This window comes from Schistocerca piceifrons, chromosome 5, assembly GCF_021461385.2.
Source record: "Schistocerca piceifrons isolate TAMUIC-IGC-003096 chromosome 5, iqSchPice1.1, whole genome shotgun sequence".
Taxonomy (NCBI): Eukaryota; Metazoa; Arthropoda; class Insecta; order Orthoptera; family Acrididae; genus Schistocerca; species Schistocerca piceifrons.
Genome location: NC_060142.1, coordinates 591,462,057 through 591,484,787, shown reverse-complemented (window position 1 = coordinate 591,484,787; position 22,731 = coordinate 591,462,057). Strand labels below are relative to the sequence as shown.

General features: G+C 38.6%; 1 protein-coding gene across 1 annotated transcript in view; it reads left to right on the top strand.

Annotated features, from left to right (window-relative positions):
- Nucleotides 1-22,731, top strand: part of LOC124799297 (piezo-type mechanosensitive ion channel component) — a 715,678-nt gene that overhangs the window by 540,538 nt on the left and 152,409 nt on the right. The window contains exon 35 of the mRNA XM_047262884.1: nucleotides 5,642-5,725. Within this exon, the coding sequence (XP_047118840.1) occupies nucleotides 5,642-5,725 (84 nt within the window). The remainder of the gene's footprint in view (nucleotides 1-5,641; nucleotides 5,726-22,731) is intronic.

The window sequence follows — 22,731 nt, the reverse complement described above, 5'->3', positions numbered from 1 at the left end:
CACCTTCATGTGCTACTGTAATAATTGGACTTGACTGGCAAGACTCGAGATAAACAGGGCCTGAATGAAAATACAGGAGCGAATCCATAAATATGCATCTGTAGATAGAAAAATATAACCTGACAACCTACTATAAACAGCCAGAGATGTGGCATAACCTAGAGACCTATCAGGGCATAAAGGCAATTACAAATAACAAAAATGTCAATTATTGAACTACAAAAGTAACATACTCTGTAAGTGATAAGGCAGCCTCGTGTCGAGAACACCTAGCATGACCCGTTTAACCGATTGCTGCATGGGGTGCCCCAACACACACACACACACACACACACACACACACACACACACACACACACACACACACACACCATTGAGTGGCTGTAGCATGAACTATTGCTGAAGGAAGGTGAAGAATACTGAGAAATTTTCGTTGCTAATATCCATGCCTCACCCCCATTCTATGTATTTCACAAAGCAACCTGTGTGTGTGTGTGTGTGGGTGTGTGTGTGTGTGTGTGTGTGTGTGTGTGGTGTCTTATCTTCTGGTAACCTTCCGGATGTGGTGTCATGCTGTGTGGTGTCTATTTTCGATGAAGGCCGTGTTGGCTGAAAGCTCACTGAAAGCTCACTTTCCAACAGTCTTTTTTGTGCCTATCTGCAACTCAGCATGTCTGCTGTATGGTGAGTAAAAGCTATTCTTTTCATAATATTAACGATATAGCAGAGATGCTGAGTTGCAGATAGGCACGACAAAAAGATTTTCACACTTAAAGCTTTTGGCCAATGGCCTTTGTCAACAATACACCAATACACACACATACACATACATGTGCGCTCACTCTTGCGCCCCCTTCCCCCCCCCCCCCCCCCCCCCCCCACACACACACACACACACACACACACACACACTGCAACTCACACACACGACTGCAGTCTCAGGCAACTGAAACCACATTATCCCGGATTTTCTATTGTCTGACTTTTCACAATATTGTTACATTCCATCCTGGATTTTCCATTGTTTGATTACTAAATGAAAGGCATAGGGCTAATATAAGGCATGTAAAATGCAATGCAGTAAATGCAGTTGTCATGAAATAATAATAAAACAGTGGTACTAGATATATTAGACAAAAAACATCACTACCCAACAATGCCAAAAATTAAAAACTGAGAGAATGAAAATGGTCTGATGTACCACACATGGGATGTACAAAACCAAACATTGAGCACAACTTCGATAATTGTGGATCACAGAATCTAAAGTAATGGTGAAGCCAGTGTGACTAGTAGACATTGTATAAAGTACATCTTGCATACTTGCCTAGAACCTGCATATTAGCTATGAAACAACTATAAAGATAGAATGGAAAAAAACAAAAAAATAGCTCTGAAAAAACTAGGAGATTAAACCCAGTTGACACCACATGCAACCTTCAAAATCAGGGGTTAAGATACAGCGCACTAAACATTATGCAAAGACATATTTTCGTGGAACCAGCTGAGCACCCCTTAATGTTTAAGTTCATTTTTCTCACTGAGACCACTGTCTGGATTTGGCAGCTTGCATTACATGATTTCAAACTCCTTCAAAATGTTTGTACATGCTGCACTGCTCTCCCTTTGTGTGTGTGTGTGTGTGTGTGTGTGTGTGTGTGTGTGTGGGGGGGGGGGGGGGGGGGGGGGGGGGGGGGGGGGGGGTAGGAGGGAGTCGTCTCTCTGCTCTCTGCATGGCTGTTATATATCATGCTGTGGGTTCTCAACATATGGCTGCCTGAACACGTACATGGTTATTTACTTTGTGTACTTTGGCAATTGATATTTTGGTTCTTTGTAACAGAATTTATGCCCGAATATTGGCTTTCTCTATTTTATGCCACATCTTTGGCTGTTCATAGAAAGTCATCAGGTTACATTTTTCCATCTGTGACTGCATATTCTGGGTTCACTACTGATTTTTCAGTCAGGTGCTGTTTACCTTGAGTCTTACCAGTTAATCCCACATTTTTTTCATGCCTCACCCACACAGGCTCTCTCATTCTGTCAGTTAAATTTGTTAATTTTTCTCATTGTCTCGTATAGTTTTGTCATACATAATTTAGGTGTGTTCTGTTGATGGTTTACAGCCTCAATGGTCCTTCTAATGTTAATAAATTTTTATTGGTATGCTGTTTCATCTTCATTAATTGTTACAGCAGCACCTGAAGATAGGATTAGTGTCCTGAAACCTTGGTAGTGTACGTGTCTTTATCCAGGTAAATGAACTTTGAAATTACAGCTGTAGCTGATTTTATTCACCATGAACAATCCAAGTAAGAATTGTGGCAGTCCCACCAAGAATATATTACATTTTTGTATTTACTGTTTGCCTTTTCCAGTTGCCTATTTTCAAAATATCAATGGCTTGAGGTTTAGCTACTTTTTTTATCCCAGTTGATTTAACATTCAGTATTATTTTGGTGCTCACATTTTGGCAGTAGCCAAGTACGAATTTTTTTGTCTCATTAAATGTAAGAAGTTAAATAGAACATGAAATTAATGGGTAACATTTTATCGTACTATAGTTTTATCTTGGAAAATTTTAATGAAATTCACCAGAAACAGGAAGGATTGTTATTGTTATTTCAAAGATGCTTTTTTTTTTACCTTCGTCATTTCCCTAGACACATCCCTCTCTGTCTGCACCATAATAAGTCTTCAAGTTCTTCCTTTGCAGTTCAGTGATATGATTCATATTATCAGTCATACATCACCACAGATATTACCAGCCAGTAGAATAAAAAAATTTTTAGACAAATTTAGATGTATTTGGAGCAGTATGCTACAATAAAAATAAAAATGAATGTTTCATGTGTAAATGTGTATCTTAAATTAAGATACTAACAGCAACAAATTGTCTTCAGATTTGCATTTCACTGAATAATAGCCAAAAGATATTGAGGAATTATACCATCATCTTATTGTTTTTATCCTCTTATCATCATAATTGAACTGCATATTTTTCCCTTTGACTTTATTTGCATTTTCAACTCTCAAAGTTAGTATTGCCAGCTGACTTCCAGTAATAAACTGCTGCCATCCACCTCATTCACTGGTGAATAAAGCCATCTACTGGACTTCTCCATATATTATAACCTTCCACCTCAGGCATCTAATTTGTCCCAGACTGGAAAGAGTGATAAAACATGCAACCAATGCTACGCACACACACACACACACACACACACACACACACACACACACACACACACACACACAACACACAACACACACACACACACACACACACAAACAAACAAACAAACAAACAAACAAAACGACTCGACTCGACTACATTCCAAGTGGTTACCTTTACTCCTTGTGTTATTTGTGTTACATCTAGACCTTTCGGATATTGCATCGGCTTTATGTGAGTTAGGTAACATGGTTTGTTTGGAAAGCTGCAAACATTTACCCTCCCAGCTTTCATCAATGTGTATCACAATTAAATAAAAGGGTGCCAAGACCAGTAGCAAAATCTTTGTAAATTTGCATAAAGTTGGCAGCGGCATAGCTTCTGATAGGTCCTCCAAGTCAGCCAGATACCAGCAGAAAAACCAGATAAAATGAGAATGAACTAATTTTAGCTACAGGATTTAAAGTTACTCATATTCCCATTCATCATATTGATTGGAGACATCAGTTTGAAGTACTGTGGCCAATGGCTGTTTGATTGAAATCAAACAATTTGACTGCATGAGTGGCTGGTATTCTAGGAATTACCTTATAGGATGGAAATCCAGTGTCCACTTAGCCTGTCGCTTTCCTCTTTATTGGTGTTATTATGTTTGTAGATTTTAATGGCTTTATGGAACAATGCTGTCATAATACCTTCATACAGGTGGATCTTAAATTTCAAAGAATTTTATATCAACCTCTCTGCTTGTCCCTGTTCGCACTTCTCTTTGTATTTCACGATCCTGATGTTAACAGATCATCCCATTATTCCAATATACACTTTGTTGTGAGTGTATGGTTTATGGTAGTCAGTAAAACCCAGACACTATTAGTGGATTCAGATGTTTTTCTTGGTAGGGCTGTGCACTGTCTTTATGTTTTTGAAATTCGGTACATCACAATGAGAATGTATGACAGAAGAGCCAGGTCTAGAATTTCTTTTTTACATGCCATTTCTCCTGGTTTTGTGCTGTGCCAGACTTTTTATGCACATCAATAAACATCCGTTGCTCCTCAGAATACATTTTAGTGATGTCTTGTGTTTGAAGAGTCACAGCTCAAATATTCGTCTCACACAGGTTTTGCAAGGGTAATTACCACCCTTGTCCTCTTACGTGCATGATGATTTGAGAAATAATATAGTAAACAGTATATTCCAAAATGCCTCACATAAGAATGGGATTTCTCTGGGGTTCATACTTCAAGTTATGTTGGTGATATAAATGCAAAATCATGTGTTTTGAATAGTTCTTGCACTAGGGACCATTTCTATATCCAGCAGAATGATCATTTTCCTGTAACTATCTGACAGTACAGGGTCAAAGTTTGAATGTTACACACTTCCTCCATCTTAGGTGAATGGATCAATTCAATTGGTTCTTTATACATTAGATGTGGTTTAGGGTCCGCCTTATGGAGGCACCATTTGATTCATGGGTGGTTCATGAGAAAATCTGAAAATAGTGTTTTTCAGCATTTTTTGCCATCATCAGTGAATATCTAAATAACTAACTACAGAAGGTTGCTCTAATTGTAATGGCATGTTGTCTAGGCACTTATCCAGAAGTGCCATCTTCCTGTTTTCGAAAATCTGTTTTTAGGAGGAAATTTTTAAAAGTACTTAAGAAGGCAGAATGAGACAGCTGGAATCCCACTTTTCAGTCAGAGCTTTTATAAACGGTACCATATTTATCTATCTTTGCTTCCGGAGGAGCAGTTTTCTGCTGATGTAAGTACTGAACCATGTTCTTTGTCATTGTTTGTGACTAGCACATTAAGGAAGGGCAGCTGTTTCTTCTATACTTCCACAGTACATTTAATGCTGGCACAAAGGCTGTTTAGGTGTTTAAGTAAGTTGCCAAGCTTTTCCTCACCATGACTCCACACAACAAAGGTATCGTCCACTGACAGGTATCACAATATAAGCTCTCCCCACAAGCTTGACTCAGTGCACCATGATAAGTGGAGGATAATTCTTTGAAAAGGCCAGCCACTTGTGTTGGAAGAACATCACATTATCAATTAAACAGTTGTTGACCAAAGAACCCTACGCAGACACCTCCAGGCAATATGCCAAGGCTGCAGAAGAGTCTCAAGTTAAGACCCTTAACGATAGTATGTAACAGATCACCTTCACCTTTTTACTTCTGTTGTAAAATTTATGCCATTCAGACAAACTCCTATTAATTTTTATAAATATCCTAATAATGTAGACAGTCATTTCATTAAACTAGTTATAAAGTTTGGTATGATTCTAGTATTTACTCTCACAAAAATACTAATTTGTGAATTGCATTGTAATGATGACACCATTTTAGCACAAGCTGTCATAAATGTTGTTTGTGTGAAAGTGTTATTTCATTTGAAAGTGGCATGAGGAGTAGTGCACAGATTAGTGTGTAGTGTGGCTGCTTCTTCCCAGGCTGCAAGGGGACTTGCTTGGGGTGCCAGAGATTCGTGTCCTTGCTCCCAGTTTGGAGAGGGGCTTGGATTCAGAGGGCGGCAGGTAATCCGTCACAAACTATTGTCTTTCAGCTTGTGTCACTGCAGTTCGTGCATGATTTCTTTCTAAATGGTTGTTCTGATTGGTGGGAGTATCTACAGCTCAGTTTCTGTGCTTTGGCTATGGGACATTTATCATTCTCCTTTTCCATTGCTTTGAATAGTGTACTGTTACACTGTGTTGTGCGTGAGCTTTGTGAGAGTTTGAAGAGTTGTCTGACTGTCTCTGCTGCTTTTGCAATAGCTTTTATGAATAACATTCTTAACGGGCATACTTCATTTCCAAGAGATTTTTACTCTTTGCCACTGCTGTATATCGCTGTGAAAGTATTCTTCCTCTGTGTTTTAATTGTATTGGTGTGCAAATTACTTTTATTTTACAACTCAGTTTCCTTTTCTCGATGTTAGAGTGCCCAGTTAAATGGAGAAATGCAAATTACATGTTTCTGTGTGCTTCAAAACCGTTACTGTTTCCAAAACCTTGTACTCATTGATGAGAAACAATTTTCACATTAACCCTTGCCTCTTCTGCTTCTATTTGATGGATATTTAACCCTGTCATTCCTGTTAGTATGGAATTGTGTGTGATAGCCTTTTGCTATGAAGTAACATTTATATTGATTGTAAAAATAACGTATCATTCTTCACTGTGTCTGTCTGTCTGTCTGTCTTTCTTTCATTCCCCATTCCATTTTCTGCATGATAAATTGGTAGTGTATTAGACATGCAATGATATATTCAGGTTTATACTCTCTTAAGATGCAATTCCAATGTCATATAATTGGAGAGAAACTATAGAGCTGCATGTTGCAAGCCACATGTTAAACTTAAAGTGCTGCGACTTTGTCTCTCAGTGAACATCATGGTGGCATGCTGCCTCAAGGGTAACTAATGAGTAGGGGAGTGGTTGCCTTGAAAGGTGTGAAAATCAGTGCCAACACACTGGCCAATGTAATGACAATACAATACAGTGGTAGTGTGGCTTTTCAATAGTGCATTTCTACATTAGATGGCCACAGTCACAGTTACCAATCTTATAAACAAAGTGAAGTGAAGTGACTTCTATCAGGAGTGGCTCCTGTTAACACAGGGGCATCACTAACATTTCCACTGTTCTCCTCCCATATCATTGGAATACTTTCCACTTATTAAAATCTTGGTAAACCTTGAGACTGTCAAATAATGTGGAACTGTGCGAAGGCTAATATAGGTTATTTTCAGTGGCAAAATATGTTCCTAGTGAAAAATATTCTGTTTGCATTAGATAATGTTCAATGCCAGGAAAAATCACACATTTCAATCAATCCAATTAAATAAATATGGTATTTGTTACTTAGTTTTCCCACAGCACATGCTGCTTGTGGTATATTGGTTTCCTTCTTTATGAGAATGCCTACATACACTTTTTTCTGAATTTACTCTATGGGCTTGTTGTTTTACACAGAATAAGCAGACATTTTGAGACAATAAAATCCTCTTGTCTTTAAATTATAACACACAAAAACACAACCACTAGCTAAAATTTTTGTAATACATAACACCAAAGGTGATATGCACAACAATGCAAATGTAGATGTTGTGGAATACCTAAAGGTAAGAGTATATATATATATATATATATATATATATATATATATATATATATATATAAAACAAAGATGAGGTGACTTACCGAACAAAAGCGCTGGCAGGTCGATAGACACACAAACAAACACAAACATACACACAAAATTCAAGCTTTCGCAACAAACTGTTGCCTCGTCAGGAAAGAGGGAAGGAGAGGGGAAGACGAAAGGAAGTGGGTTTTAAGGGAGAGGGTAAGGAGTCATTCCAATCCCGGGAGCGGAAAGACTTACCTTAGGGGGAAAAAAGGACAGGTATACACTCGCACACACGCACATATCCATCCACACATACAGACACAAGCAGACATATTTAAAGACAAAGAGTTTGGGCAGAGATGTCAGTCGAGGCAGAAGTGTAGAGGCAAAGAAGTTGTTGAAAGACAGGTGAGGTATGAGTGGCGGCAACTTGAAATTAGCGGAGATTGAGGCCTGGCGGATGACGAGAAGAGAGGATATACTGAAGGGCAAGTTCCCATCTCCGGAGTTCGGATAGGTTGGTGTTGGTGGGAAGTATCCAGATAACCCGGACGGTGTAACACTGTGCCAAGATGTGCTGGCTGTGCACCAAGGCATGTTTAGCCACAGGGTGATCCTCATTACCAACAAACACTGTCTGCCTGTGTCCATTCATGCGAATGGACAGTTTGTTGCTGGTCATTCCCACATAGAATGCATCACAGTGTAGGCAGGTCAGTTGGTAAATCACGTGGGTGCTTTCACACGTGGCTCTGCCTCTGATCGTGTACACCTTCCGGGTTACAGGACTGGAGTAGGTGGTGGTGGGAGGGTGCATGGGACAGGTTTTGCATCGGGGGCGGTTACAAGGATAGGAGCCAGAGGGTAGGGAAGGTGGTTTGGGGATTTCATAGGGATGAACTAACAGGTTACGAAGGTTAGGTGGACGGCGGAAAGACGCTCTTGGCGGAGTGGGGAGGATTTCATGAAGGATGGATCTCATTTCAGGGCAGGATTTGAGGAAGTCGTATCCCTGCTGGAGAGCCGCATTCAGAGTCTGGTCCAGTCCCGGAAAGTATCCTGTCACAAGTGGGGCACTTTTGTGGTTCTTCTGTGGGGGATTCTGGGTTTGAGGGGACGAGGAAGTGGCTCTGGTTATTTGCTTCTGTACCAGGTCCGGAGGGTAGTTGCGGGATGCGAAAGCTGTTTTCAGGTTGTTGGTGTAATGATTCAGGGATTCCGGACTGGAGCAGATTCGTTTGCCACGAAGACCTAGGCTGTAGGGAAGGGACCGTTTGATGTGGAATGGGTGGCAGCTGTCATAATGGAGGTACTGTTGCTTGTTGGTGGGTTTGATGTGGACGGACGTGTGAAGTTGGCCATTGGACAGGTGGAGGTCAACGTCAAGGAAAGTGGCATGGGATTTGGAGTAGGACCAGGTGAAACTGATGGAACCAAAGGAGTTGAGGTTGGAGAGGAAATTCTGGAGTTCTTCTTCACTGTGAGTCCAGATCATGAAGATGTCATCAATAAATCTGTACCAAACTTTGGGTTGGCAGACCTGGGTAACCAAGAAGGCTTCCTCTAAGCGACCCATGAATAGGTTGGCGTACGAGGGGGCCATCCTGGTGCCCATGGCTGTTCCCTTTAATTGTTGGTATGTCTGGCTCTCAAAAGTGAAGAAGTTGTGGGTCAGGATGAAGCTGGCTAAGGTGATGAGGAAAGAGGTTTTAGGTAGGGTGGCAGGTGCTCGGCGTGAAAGGAAATGCTCCATCGCAGCGAGGCCCTGGACGTGCGGAATATTTGTGTATAAGGACGTGGCATCAATGGTTACAAGGATGGTTTCCGGGGGTAACAGATTGGGTAAGGATTCCAGGCGTTCAAGGAAGTGGTTGGTGTCCTTGATGAAGGATGGGAGACTGCATGTAATGGGTTGAAGGTGTTGATCTACGTAGGCAGAGATATGCTCTGTGGGGGCTTGGTAACCAGCTACAATGGGGCGGCCGGGATGATTGGGTTTGTGGATTTTAGGAAGAAGGTAGAAGGTAGGGGTGCGGGGTGTCGGTGGGGTCAGGAGGTTGATGGAGTCAGGTGAAAGGTTTTGCAGGGGGCCTAAGGTTCTGAGGATTCCTTGAAGCTCCGCCTGGACATCGGGAATGGGGTTACCTTGGCAAACTTTGTATGTGGTGTTGTCTGAAAGCTGACGCAGTCCCTCAGCCACATACTCCCGACGATCAAGTACCGCGGTCGTGGAACCCTTGTCCGCCGGAAGAATGACGATGGATCGGTCAGCCTTCAGATCACCAGCAACAAACTGTCCATTCGCATGAATGGACACAGGCAGACAGTGTTTGTTGGTAATGAGGATCACCCTGTGGCTAAACATGCCTTGGTGCACAGCCAGCACATCTTGGCACAGTGTTACACCGTCCGGGTTATCTGGATACTTCCCACCAACACCAACCTATCCGAACTCCGGAGATGGGAACTTGCCCTTCAGTATATCCTCTCTTCTCGTCATCCGCCAGGCCTCAATCTCCGCTAATTTCAAGTTGCCGCCACTCATACCTCACCTGTCTTTCAACAACTTCTTTGCCTCTACACTTCTGCCTCGACTGACATCTCTGCCCAAACTCTTTGTCTTTAAATATGTCTGCTTGTGTCTGTATGTGTGGATGGATACGTGCGTGTGTGCGAGTGTATACCTGTCCTTTTTTCCCCCTAAGGTAAGTCTTTCTGCTCCCGGGATTGGAATGACTCCTTACCCTCTCCCTTAAAACCCACTTCCTTTCGTCTTCCCCTCTCCTTCCCTCTTTCCTGACGAGGCAACAGTTTGTTGCGAAAGCTTGAATTTTGTGTGTATGTTTGTGTTTGTTTGTGTGTCTATCGACCTGCCAGCGCTTTTGTTCGGTAAGTCACCTCATCTTTGTTTTTTATATATAATTTTTCCCACGTGGAATGTTTCCTTCCATATTTTATATATATATATATATATATATATATATATATATATATATATCTGTGTGTGTGTGTGTGTGTGTGTGTGTGTGTGTGTGTGTGTGTGTGTGTGTGTGTGTGTGTGTGAATATAGATAAATGCTATAAATTTGTATAAATCAGAAAATAGCCTTGATCTACAAACTTTTGGTTTGACTCCATTGACTTTTTTTTATGTTTCTTATCAACCGGAGAAAGCTGCATATCTTTCCTATTTGTATTTTGCATTTCATCCAGTCAGATATTTTATGTTGTGATTTATGATGAATCTGACAATAACAGCTCCGTGCTGCAATAGTGAAAAAAAATTGATAGACAATAGAATTTTCTGAATTGCATTTCAGCAGTGGATGATGAACTCATTAAAACGTATTGACCTGAAAAGCAGCTCTCAACAACAAAGGATTTTTGTCTGTGATCTTGCTTTTGTAGATGATAACTGCAATGGATGTTGGTAGATAGCAGTTAATATGAGAAACAAGGTGACAGTGGCATAATTGAAAAATCAAATATTGGTAAGCTAATTAAAAATTGAGTGATTTCATCCACTTCCAAGATATGTGGGACTAGATATAAGCTTACCATATGTAATTGTAAAAGATAAAAGCATTCAAATTCACAACTTGTATCATGAAACCTCATTAAAAACCAAAGCTTACTCAACAAGAAAACCGTTGTCAGTGATAGACTCTCACTATCAATCAGGTTCTCAGAAATGTCCTTTGGGCTCCATACTCCCAAATTTTTTTAAAATCTTTCTTAGCTCAACTGCTGTAAATGCAAAAGTGACAGACAGTTTAATTATTACCAACTGCTGCCTTCTTAATAACCTCAGAGATGCTTTATTTGAAGAAGAAGAAGAAGAAGGAGGAGGAGGAGGAGGAGGAGGAGAAAAACACACACACACACACACACACACACACACACACACACACACACACACAGGTTACTTTCATCTTGATCAGCTAGGGATGGCTATGGAAACACTGAAGGATCTGCTATAAGAGAAAGTTTCACTGATTACTTTATTGGTAGCACTGCCCTAGTACTGTGGTCCATAAAACAGTAATCAGAACTGATCCAAAGGAATGAAAACAAAGCATTTTTTCTTGAAAGTTCCAATTTTAATAAATCATAATTAAGTTATCATAATAAATAAGTGTTGTAATCATATGATAGGTTCAACAATTTTATGACTTCCATTCATATATTATCCCCGACAGAAATTTTGTATTGATAGTGTTTAGAGCAGTATAGGCTTAGATGTTCTCACTCTAACAATTCACCAAACAGTAGAGGCACTCATCATCAAAAAACACATAAAAAGGCTCAGAACTTTATTAGCTTTTGGATGAATGCTTTTTCTGAGCTATTTGGTATGTGCACAAAAGGTTTCATCCGAAAGCTATCATACTTCTCAGTCATGTTTATGTGCTTTTTGATGACTCATTGCCCCCAATATTCAGTGACTCACCTTTACTCCTTATATTATTTATGTTCCACCAGGACTTTTCGACCATATTTTGGATTAATATTTGTTTCATTTGTTAATTTATTAGTGAATATTAAACTATGTGTAAGAATGTAATCAAGAATTGGAGCCATCATCACTTCTAATTAACTGTTAATTAGATAAGGGAATATCAGGGATTATATTTTTTGTATTTGGGGCATGAGTCAAGACAATCGGGCATCCATGTAAGTTAGAAAGTACATGTAGTATGCAGTGCCTTCTAATATTCTGCCAGCATGAAGACATATGCAAGCTTTATGGAATAAAAATTGAACTACTTGCATTTTCGTCTGTGGTTTATGAAAGGTAACTCATATGTAAATGAAGGATGCAGAAACATAATTCAAGAAGTTGGATAAATCCATTAAAAAGGGATGTTTAAAGTGGATACCCTTTGTTCCTCATTATAGCATCCTTTGATAACTACATAAGTTTCTAATTACTTCATCCCTTTGGAAAAGTAGGTTGTATCAAACGCTGAAAAATAACCTACTATGGAGAAAGCGCATGATTGTTTCATAAAATTTTCAAGTTAACGTTGATTCACTGATGTGTGGTCTGGAACAGCGTCCTAGTGAAAGAGCACTTTTTTGCTTCAAATAATCCAACATCTGTCATTATATCAATCCAGAAATACATGATTTGCCATGCCATTCCAGTGTTCCCATGAAATTCGTCCTGTGCAGTTTGGATTTCTGCAGTTTTTCATCCCATCAACTGAAAATTTTGAATAATGCCACAAAGCTTGTTTTTCTCATTTTTCTATGCTATATATATTGCTTAGCATTTCAAAAGGGTGCCAGAAAATTACAGGGGGTTGACATCCATTACACTTAAAAAAAATAGATGCAGCACAAGAATTGGGTGGCCAACAGTGAGGTAGATTTAATAGAACAGAATATTTTTATTAGCCTTTCAGTAATTTTCATACAATTGGCTTCGTCGAAGTTTACAGAGGGTTTTAGTTTCAGTACGATATTCAGATAGTTACAGAAAGGGGAGAAAAGGAACTAAAGACCTTTTCTTCAGCATTATGTAAAACAATGTTTTATACAGTAATTAAATACACACATAAGAAAAGAATCACAGTAAATAACTAGCTTATATAATATCAAAACTTAGGTAAAATATATATTTTGATGATTAGTTTCGAAGAATTCTTCGGTTGTATAGAATTCGTTGTTTTTTTAGCCAGGTTTGCGATGTATTCTTATATTTATTTAGTGGTACTGTACGAGCTGAGCATGGTAACTTATTGAAAAATTTTATGCTTAAGTACTTACAGTTAATATGGACTACAGCAAGTCTTGTGGAAGGCAAGTCCAGCAGGTGACTGTTTTGTTGTACTGTGTGCATGCACATCACATCTCATGTTCAATTTTTTCAGATTTTCGCTGGCATATATTAGACAGCTATATATGTACATGCTTGGCACTGTCATTACGCCAAGAGATTTAAAATAATTTATGCAGGACTCTCTGGGTGCTAACCCCTTCATGCACCTGATTGCTTTCTTCTGCCATCTGAAAATACATTCAGCCCCTGGGGAGTTACCCCAAAGCAATATTCCATATTGCAGTTGGGAATGAAAAAAAGCATAGTATGAGTGAAGTAGCAATTGTTTGCTCACACTGTTTCTTAATTTATACAATAGGAAAAGTACTTGTGCTAGTTTATTACATAGATAATTGGTGTGTCCTTCCCATGAGAGCTTTTGGCCTATGATTAGTCCAAGTAATTTCACTGTTTTGTTTTACTTTTTAGTTACTTTGAGATTAAATATTATTTCTTCTGTTTTTGTTTGATTTATGCACAGTTGGTTAGCCTGACACCAGTAATTAGCCATTTGCATAATTTCTCTAAGGACAGAGCCTTGGGGTATTCCTCTTTCTATAGGGAGTATTTCTGACCTCTGTTTATTTGCATATACAAGTTGTAAAATATTGCTTGGATAAGATCTGAATAGTCAGAATGTGTCATCTTCAACGCCATTGTATTTTAACTTTTTGATGAGTATGTCATGTGACACAGAGTCAAAAGCTTTACTTAGGTCAATAAGTGTTCCAGACATAGATACCCTTTTTTCATACCCTTCACAAACATTGCTTACCAAAGCTTCTACTGCTTTTACAGTTGATAGGTGTGACCTGAAGCCAAACTGTTGTTCATTTAAAATGTTATTGGTTTCAAAATACTTGTATATCTGCTTATGCACACAATTTTCTACTAACTCGGATATGATTGGTACTATTGAAATGGGTCTGTAGTTATTTGGGAGGTTTCTTTTACCTTTTTTATACACGGGCAATGTAACTGTGAGCTTAAGACAGTCGGGGAATATTCCCTAATGAAGTACTCTGTTTGATAGTGAGAGAAGTGGCGTTTCAATTTCTTTTGCTATACATTTAATGATGAGATTACTGAGTCCATAATAATCTTCTGTTTTGGAATTACTTAATTTGTTTATTGACTTATGAATATCATTTAATGTGATTCGGGTCCAAGTGAACTTCTCACTTCTTGTCTGTTTTGCACAAGTGAGCAATGCTTCTGCATCAGAGGCAGAATTGATGGGTGGGCTGGTGATGCTATTTACAAAATATTCATTGAGAATATTGCAGTCAATAGGGATACTCCTTTCTTTATAGGTATTATTAATTTCCCTTTTAATGACAGTCCAGGCAGCTTTACATTTATTTTTAGAATTTAAAATATATTCATCATTTGCACAGCACTTAGCATTTTTTTATTTCTAATCTGTAAAGGTTTCTCATTTTAGTGTAATTTTCCTTGTCCCTATCACTGTTATGAGATTTGTCTTTCATAATCATCAGTAGTATTGTGGGGTGTACCACTTGTTAGTATTTTGTTGCCTATGAGTAATATTACTCTGGTACCTTTTGGTTACCAAGGGGCATGTCATTTTTACTATATACTTGATCTCTGTCAGGAAAATGGAAAAACATTTATTAATCGTTTTCTTGTTATCCATTACATGAGTCCAATTCATTTCTTTTAACTGGTTTATCATTTTGTTTACATTGGATACACCTAGAATTCTATATGTCACTTCTCTCTCTGTAGAACTGAAGGCTGACTTTTCTATTTGAAGCCATAGCCCTGCATGATCTGATGTACCTAATTCAATTACATCACATTGTATGGAGTCTCTTTGTACATTGCTAATTATGTTATCAAGGCATGCGTTCAGTCTAGTGGTTTTTTCATTGAGACAGTAATAGTTTAATGACTTCAGAGTGTTAATCATATGAATTACATTTTTTCTCTTTGCCCTTATATCTATGTTAATATCACCTACAATTACAATTACAATTCTATGCTATTTATGTTTTGACAACAACAATATTAAAGTATTAATTTTTTCTATAAATAGTATCTCATCAGAGCCTGGGATTCGATAGATTGAGACAATTACAGTTTTCTGTTCGTGCATTTCCACACCGGCTACTTCTATTGTAGCTTCAGGGCATATTCTACTAAGGTCTATAACTGAGTAATGCAATTCAAAGTTACTTTTGACATATATTCAGACCACACCATGTGTAATACTTTTTCTGCAGTAGCTTGTAATCAACGAATATCCAAGAGGAACACACAAGTCTATTTCAGTGTCTTTCATCCAGTGTTCATTGATGCATAGAACACTGCGGTTGATTTTATCGAGCAGTGTTGTAATTCATTGATTTCACACCTAAGAGATTGTACATTTATATGAAGGAGGAGGAAACTGTCACTGCTACATAATGGTATTCTACTTTCACAGAACCTTCTGTATTCATTTATTTTCGCTACATGATCTAGGGTTGCACAATTATCTGAATGAATTAGACTGCTGCAGTTTCCACTTAATGTGGTTTCTAACTTTCCTTCGTCGTCTGCAATGTCATTTTCTCTAAAAAGAGGAGGTGTACAGTCATGCTCTGTGGGACTGTCTTTTAAGACAAGGCTGCTGCGTGCTCGTATTTCATTTACAACTTTATCTCCTGACACAAAAATGTTTTCCCATGGTAATTTAGATGCTTACCACATTCAGTGTGCAAATTTCTTTCAAGTCTGCTAATATCCACTACATTGCATTTAGCATAAATGGAACATAGTTGTTTGATTTTAATATTTGTTTTACGAATCTCTTTGTTAACACATTAATTATAGATCAAGTCATGTCTATGAGGTATCGTCACAACAATAGTGTTTTCCACCTTACTTACATATAAAAAAATTTTCAAACCTGTTATACACTTTTTGGCTTCATTATGTGCTACATCATTTGCACCAGTCACACAAACAACAAAGTCACTGTCCCTTGTTGTATTCTGAGATGCCTTCAACAATATTTTCTGTCCTCGCACCAGGTTTTACAATGCCAGTTGCACGAAGATCCGTATTCACATCCTGTACAATATTTGCTAGCTTTCTTCCGTGGCTGTCCGCTAGAAAAAGTACATTGTGTTTCTTTTTTCGGTGTTTCTGGCTGTTGGCGATGTTTTTGCAGCTCCTTACAATGTTTTTATTTTCACGTTGGGTGGCTTGTTCACTTTCAATGTTTATGGAGTTGCTGCTGCTTTCGGATAACACACTGAACTTATTTGTGCACACGAGATTAGGTTTATTCCATGTATTTCTCTGTGTTCAAAGCACTTTTTTAGTCACTTTGTTTGGCATTACACACTTTAGGCCACTGTTTTCACTTTGAAGGGCGTTTGAGTTAGGCGTATTTATGCAGTTTTGACCATTACTTTCACTGGCATTTGAGTTCGGCCTATTTACGCAATTTTACTGGAATGCATGTTTAAGTTGTTTACGCTCTTTTGGCGTTTACTGCTCGCAACCAATGGTTTTAACTCACGGTTTTCGTTCTCAAGTTTAGTGATATCTCATCTCAGTATATCAGCAACTATCTGCAGACTTTTTAATCGTTCATTTAACTTTTCGATTTCTGCTTTACCGTTATTACAAACACTATTTTTTACAACGTGGCTGTAGCTTTTTGTCTCGTTAATATTACTCACTTCTGCACTTGACGCACTTTCCCTTAAATATTGTACAGCTTCCCAATCCGTTGTAGTTCCTACCTCTTTCATCAGCTGAACATGTAAGGCAGACTCGCATGCTTCACAACAAAACTTAATTCGCTCTTTCGAATTTCTCATGAGACGTATTTCACTGTTGCTTAGACCAACACAATTACTGTGAAACTGTTTTCTACACCATAATCCGCAGATCACGAATATTTCCATGGTTTTTATTAATTTATTGCACTTAAGACATGATTTACTCTTTCCACTAGCCACCATCTTGAGCCAATTTTGTCACACATTCCTAAATTTTGGTTGTACTATTCTTGTAGATCTCTCATAACAGTTATTTGATTGAAATGATAATGGTGATTGCAACTTATGGTGATAGAGTAGGTGATGTGTATCACATTACTGCATGTGTCATAGCTGAGATGAGCTTGTGCAAATGTGTTTGCTGTTAATAGCTGGAGAGATTCTGAAAGCTGATAACATATATCACTAAAGCAAGTAATGATTCTATAAGATGCCACATAATCTTTCTCTCTTCGAAATACCGATCAGTTAAAACTGTCTACATTGCTTGCTGGGATTTAAATAGGCATTATCACTAGTTCCTACCATTTGAGTCTTTCCGTCTGTGGGATATGGAACAAATTTTAGATGTCCTGTTCAGAAAACAAACGAATTGATTAGAGAACATAGAAGGTACAAGTAAGATTTATGAAAATGAAGTGGGTGGGGCTTGTAGGCAGTGCATGACATATGGACCAAGGCAGTACTTCTTTTTGTGGATTACAATACTAATGGATTACATACTAATGGGAGACAAGTAGATGAGATTGGAAATCTCACAGGAGCAGTAGAATTACATATTGCTGAGTCTGAAATGTATCAGAAAGTCTGTACAATACCTTTATTGGGCAGTGGATGTCAAATGGCTGATAATGATCAGCATTAGGTAAAGTTTTGTGTACTGTAAATGCATGGAAATTGTATGACCTTGACACAATGAGGGACGTGAGAAATGTTGAACGTTACAGGTTGTCAGTACTTCCAACAAATAGAGAAGTTCAGCTGACAGTTTGGAGAAACAACAGATTTACTTATGGGATTGGGAAACAGATTATGTGTGTCATTAACTGAAAGACATAAGCTTTTTTTTTCTATTGACAGATTACAGCACTTAGACCAATGACAATGAAACTGGTACAACAAACATATTAGGAAGTTGCTGAGAAAGCAGAGAATTTTGCACAGTCGTTTTAAACGTAATCACTGCCCCGCTGACAAATAGAAATTATGCGAAATGAAAGCAGCTGTCAGGAGGACAACGAGAGACTCTTTTAATGAATTTGAAAGCAATATTTTATCTGCAGATTCTAAAAATAACCCCAAAAAATTTTGGACATACATAAATTCTATGAATGCTACAAATAATTCGATACCTTCTGTTGATGACAGTACAGGTAATGGAACTGATGATGATAAACAGAAGGCCAAAATTGTAAACTTAGCTTTCAAAAATTCATTTACAATAGAGGTCTGCAGCACCATTCCCCCTTTCAATTATCGAACAAATGAAAGGATGGCTGACATAGTGTTTAGTGTATCCGGAATTGTAAAACAGTTAAGATCCTTAGACGCCAGAAAGGCATCTGGCCCAGACAGTATCCCCGTAAGATTTTATGTTGACTGTGCTACAAATATAGCACCATTCTTACCCATCATCTATCAGAGATCACTGGAACGGCGGAAAGTTCCACAGGACTGGAAGAAGGCCCAGGTCATAGCAATCTGTAAAAAGGGTAGAAAATCGGATGCACATAATTACCGGCCAATTTCACTGACATTGATTTGTTGTAGAATCATGGAACATATTTTGTGTTCAGACATAATGACCTTTCTAGACTCTGAGAAGCTCATCTGCAGAAACCAGCAAGGTTTTAGGAAACAGCAGTGATCTGAGACACAGCTGGCCCTCTTTTGCATGATATACAACAGGCTCTAGATACCAGCTCCCAGGTTTATGCCATATTTCTCGACTTTCGAAAGATGTTCGACTCAGTTCCACACTGTTGCTTGCTACAAAAAGTGCGCGCTTACGGTCAATCCAATGACATATGCAGTTGGATAAAAAGTGTTCTAACAGACAGGGAGCAGTATGTTGTCCTGAACAGGGTAACTTCAACAGAAACAAGAGTAACTTCGGGTGTGCCCCAGGGCAGCATAATAGGTCCTCTGCTTTTTACAATTTACATAAACGATCTGGTTGATGGTATTGACAGCGGCCTTAGACTGTTTGCCATTGATGCTGTAGTCTACGGGAAAGTAGCATCACACAAAAGTTGTGAACAAATCAATGAGAATTTGCAGAAAATAAGTGCATGGTGTAATGACTGGCAGATATCTCTCAATATTAGTAAGTGTAACCTACTGTGTATAGCAAGGAAAAAATCCCCATTAATGTATGAGTACAAAATAAATGATCAGCCTTTGGAAGTGCTAACATCGGTCAAGTATCTGGGTGTGACTATTCAAAATGATCTCAAATGGAATGATCAGATTACACAAGTAATGGGTAAGGCGAACTCTAGATTGCGGTTTATTGGTAGAATCCTGAAGCGACGCAGTCCTTCAACAAAGGAGATAGCTTACAATACGTTAGTTTGTCCAGTCTTAGAGTATTGTTTGTCTGTATGGAACCCTTACCGGTTGGGTCTCTCTCAAGAGATTGAGAAGGTCCAAAGACGAGCAGCAAGATTCGTGACTGGTACATTTAGTCATCGCGAGAGCGTTACAAATCTCATAGAAAGTTTGAAGTGGGACACACTTGCAGATAGACGACGCGCTAAACAGAAGGGGCTGCTCAGTAAATTCTGAAATCCAATCTTTGCTGATGATGTAGAGCACATATTATTACCACCAACTTTCAAATTGCGTAATTATTATCGTTCCAAGATAAGGGAAATAAGCGCTCGTACTGAGGCGTTCAGTCGTTTTTCCCTCGCGCGATCCGTGAGTGGAACAGAGGGGGGAAATATGACTTTGGCGCGGATTCTGCCCTCTGCCACACACCGCTTGGTGGTTAGCGGAGTATATATGTACATGTAAATGTAGACTAGTTGTCTTTAACATTCATAGACCTTTGTATGTGTTCATACCAATTCTGAAAACGTTTTTCTGCTCTGAAATTGATACCTAAAAATACATTTTTGAGAGGATTCAACAGCTTCATTAAGTGATGGGAATCACTGTCCACACATTTTTCAATTGACTTAACAAACAAAAGAATAAAATCATTAGGCTGCAAGTCAAGTGAACAGGGGCAATGAGAGACCAAGTCAATGTTTTTCTTCATCAGATAAGTAATTGTTTGACATGCTGTGTGTGACACAGTGAAGAATGATGTGATGTTTTTAGTAGCTTTCTCTTACTGAATGGATGGTTTGTGCCAAAGAAACAATTGAATATCAACTATTTTTTTATCTTCTGAAGCAGTGACTGTGAGACATTCTGTGTAACCGAAGGAACGAGCGATCGTTTTGTTGGAGGTGCTTCATGAGGGAGCCTCTGTTCATCGAGGAACACTCAAGACAGTTAATTGCTGCTTAGTTTCTAGTTTGTACTAATTTATCCAAATTTTTTCTCCTGCTGCAGTGTTGTACACAGATTCTGCATTTTGTCACTTGAATTTGTGGAACATTTCTTTACACTAATGGAAACAAGCTGATTTTTTAACATTGGTCAAATTGTATAGAACTGGTTGGGACCAGATATTTTGTACGTTAAGTGAATGCCCTGCAGTCTATGGAGGCCCCTGTCTCATGGAAAACCATATGACAATCCTCTTCAGTTGTATGATAATTTTTCTTCAGTTAGGGTTTTCGCTCATAGTATCCTCTTCAGACAAAATTGTTTCTGCAATGTGACTGTAAGATTTTATCGTTTACTTATTTGACGGTTGTGATTTTGGCTTTAGAGCCATGTTATAAAGTTCAGTCCCGTAAAAAGACAGTAAATATGAAATGTGTCTGAATGACATATCATCATCAAAATACTGTTTGTAATATTTCAATAACAACATGTCATTCAGACAAGTTTGACATTTACTAACCATTTTTCACAGTTGCACGAAAAACTCAAAAGTTGAAATCATGATTGCGAAATAAATGTCTAGTAAAATTTTACAGTCAATTGACGGCAATGATTTCATTAAAAAACTCTTCAATCATTCTGCACACAGCATAATTTTTTTTAAAATGATAATAGATTCTTGTTGTTCTTCACAATATTGATCACTGACAGAAGCACAACTGACACAAAATTCTGCAAAAACAACCTTACACAATTTTTTCAGAAGGTGATTGATTACCATATGCTGAACAAGTTGGTTCAAGGCATTGTTATTAGGCTTTTATGAAAATCATAAAACATCATCCAATGAATACCATCACATGAAACTTCCATTTTTGTCACAACACTGTTTCTTCAGATGCTTATTGTGAAGAATCTACTTGGCCTGTTTCTGAGCCGCAATTAGTTTAACAACGACAAATTTTAAAACAATAACAACATCACATCTCAGTAGCACCATGCAATGATTGATTGTAGAAACATAAAAGGCAGTCTTCATATTTCTTGTCACAGTAGTCCAAGGTATACACTTTCAGCCCGTCAGAAAGTGTCACATTCCATTGTGAGAGTCTGTCTAATAAGCCTGAACTATTCTGTTATGTGCAGTACAAAATCATATGAATGTGTTTGTTTTTAACATGACCTTCTCCTCTTCATGAAATTTAACGTTCCACAGATGTGGTGTAATGAAGTCATTTCATACCTTTTAACTCAACGCAGAAGGAATAGAAGTGGAAGAAAATATGTCCACATAACTTTTCTAGTTAAGTAATAGTCTTCATAGAAAAGAATTGACTGTAATAGTTGAGGAAGCTTAAAATAAATCATACTAACATTACATATTGCCATTTTTAAGTCTGTTTATTATGTCTTTTTGTCTCCAAATTCAAAACCTTAATCCTCATGTGCCAAACCAATTAAATTCTCACAAATAACTACTTCTCCTTTGAGGAAAAGGTATAGAGATAAATCCATGCCACAGCCATGGGCATCCAGCAACCATCCTCCTGTGCCACTCTGTTTATAGGCCGTCTAGAGGAAATGCTCCAAGTCTCCCAAAACTCCAAACCCCTTGTCTGGTTCATGTTCATTGATAATATCTTCATGATCTGGACCCAGGGCCAAAATAACCTATCCTCACACCCCCACAACCTCCATACCTTCTCCCCCATTTCCTTCACCTGGTCCTTCGCAGCCCAAATGCTCCCTTCCTGGACATTGACTTCCACCTCTCTGATGGCTCCATCCATACTTCTGTCCATATCAAGCCCATAAAACATCAACAGTACTTGAATTTTGACAGCTGTCTTCCTTTCCACACCCAAAAATTTCTCCCATATAGTCTGTCTACCCACAGATGGTAAACGTGCATTGTCGAGAAATCCCTTGCTCGGTATCTACATCCACATCCACACTCCGCAAGCCACCTGATGGCGTGTGCTGAAAGCCTCATGAAGACCTTCACAGACACACTATCCCTCAAATTTGTTCCATAGACAAATTTCCCACACCATATGCTCACACACCCCTAATCCTCCCACCACCCCCAAGAACCAGCTGCAAGTAAGCACCCCCTCATCACCCAACACCATCCCAGATTGGAACTGAACAACATCCTTTGCTGGGGCTTCAACTCTCTATCACCCCTCTATTTGGCTCGTACACTGTGGAAGACCCAAGTGCAAGATCTGTTAAGTTCATCCATCCAGCACATCCTGCTTCAGTCACATCACAGGTTTATCTTATCC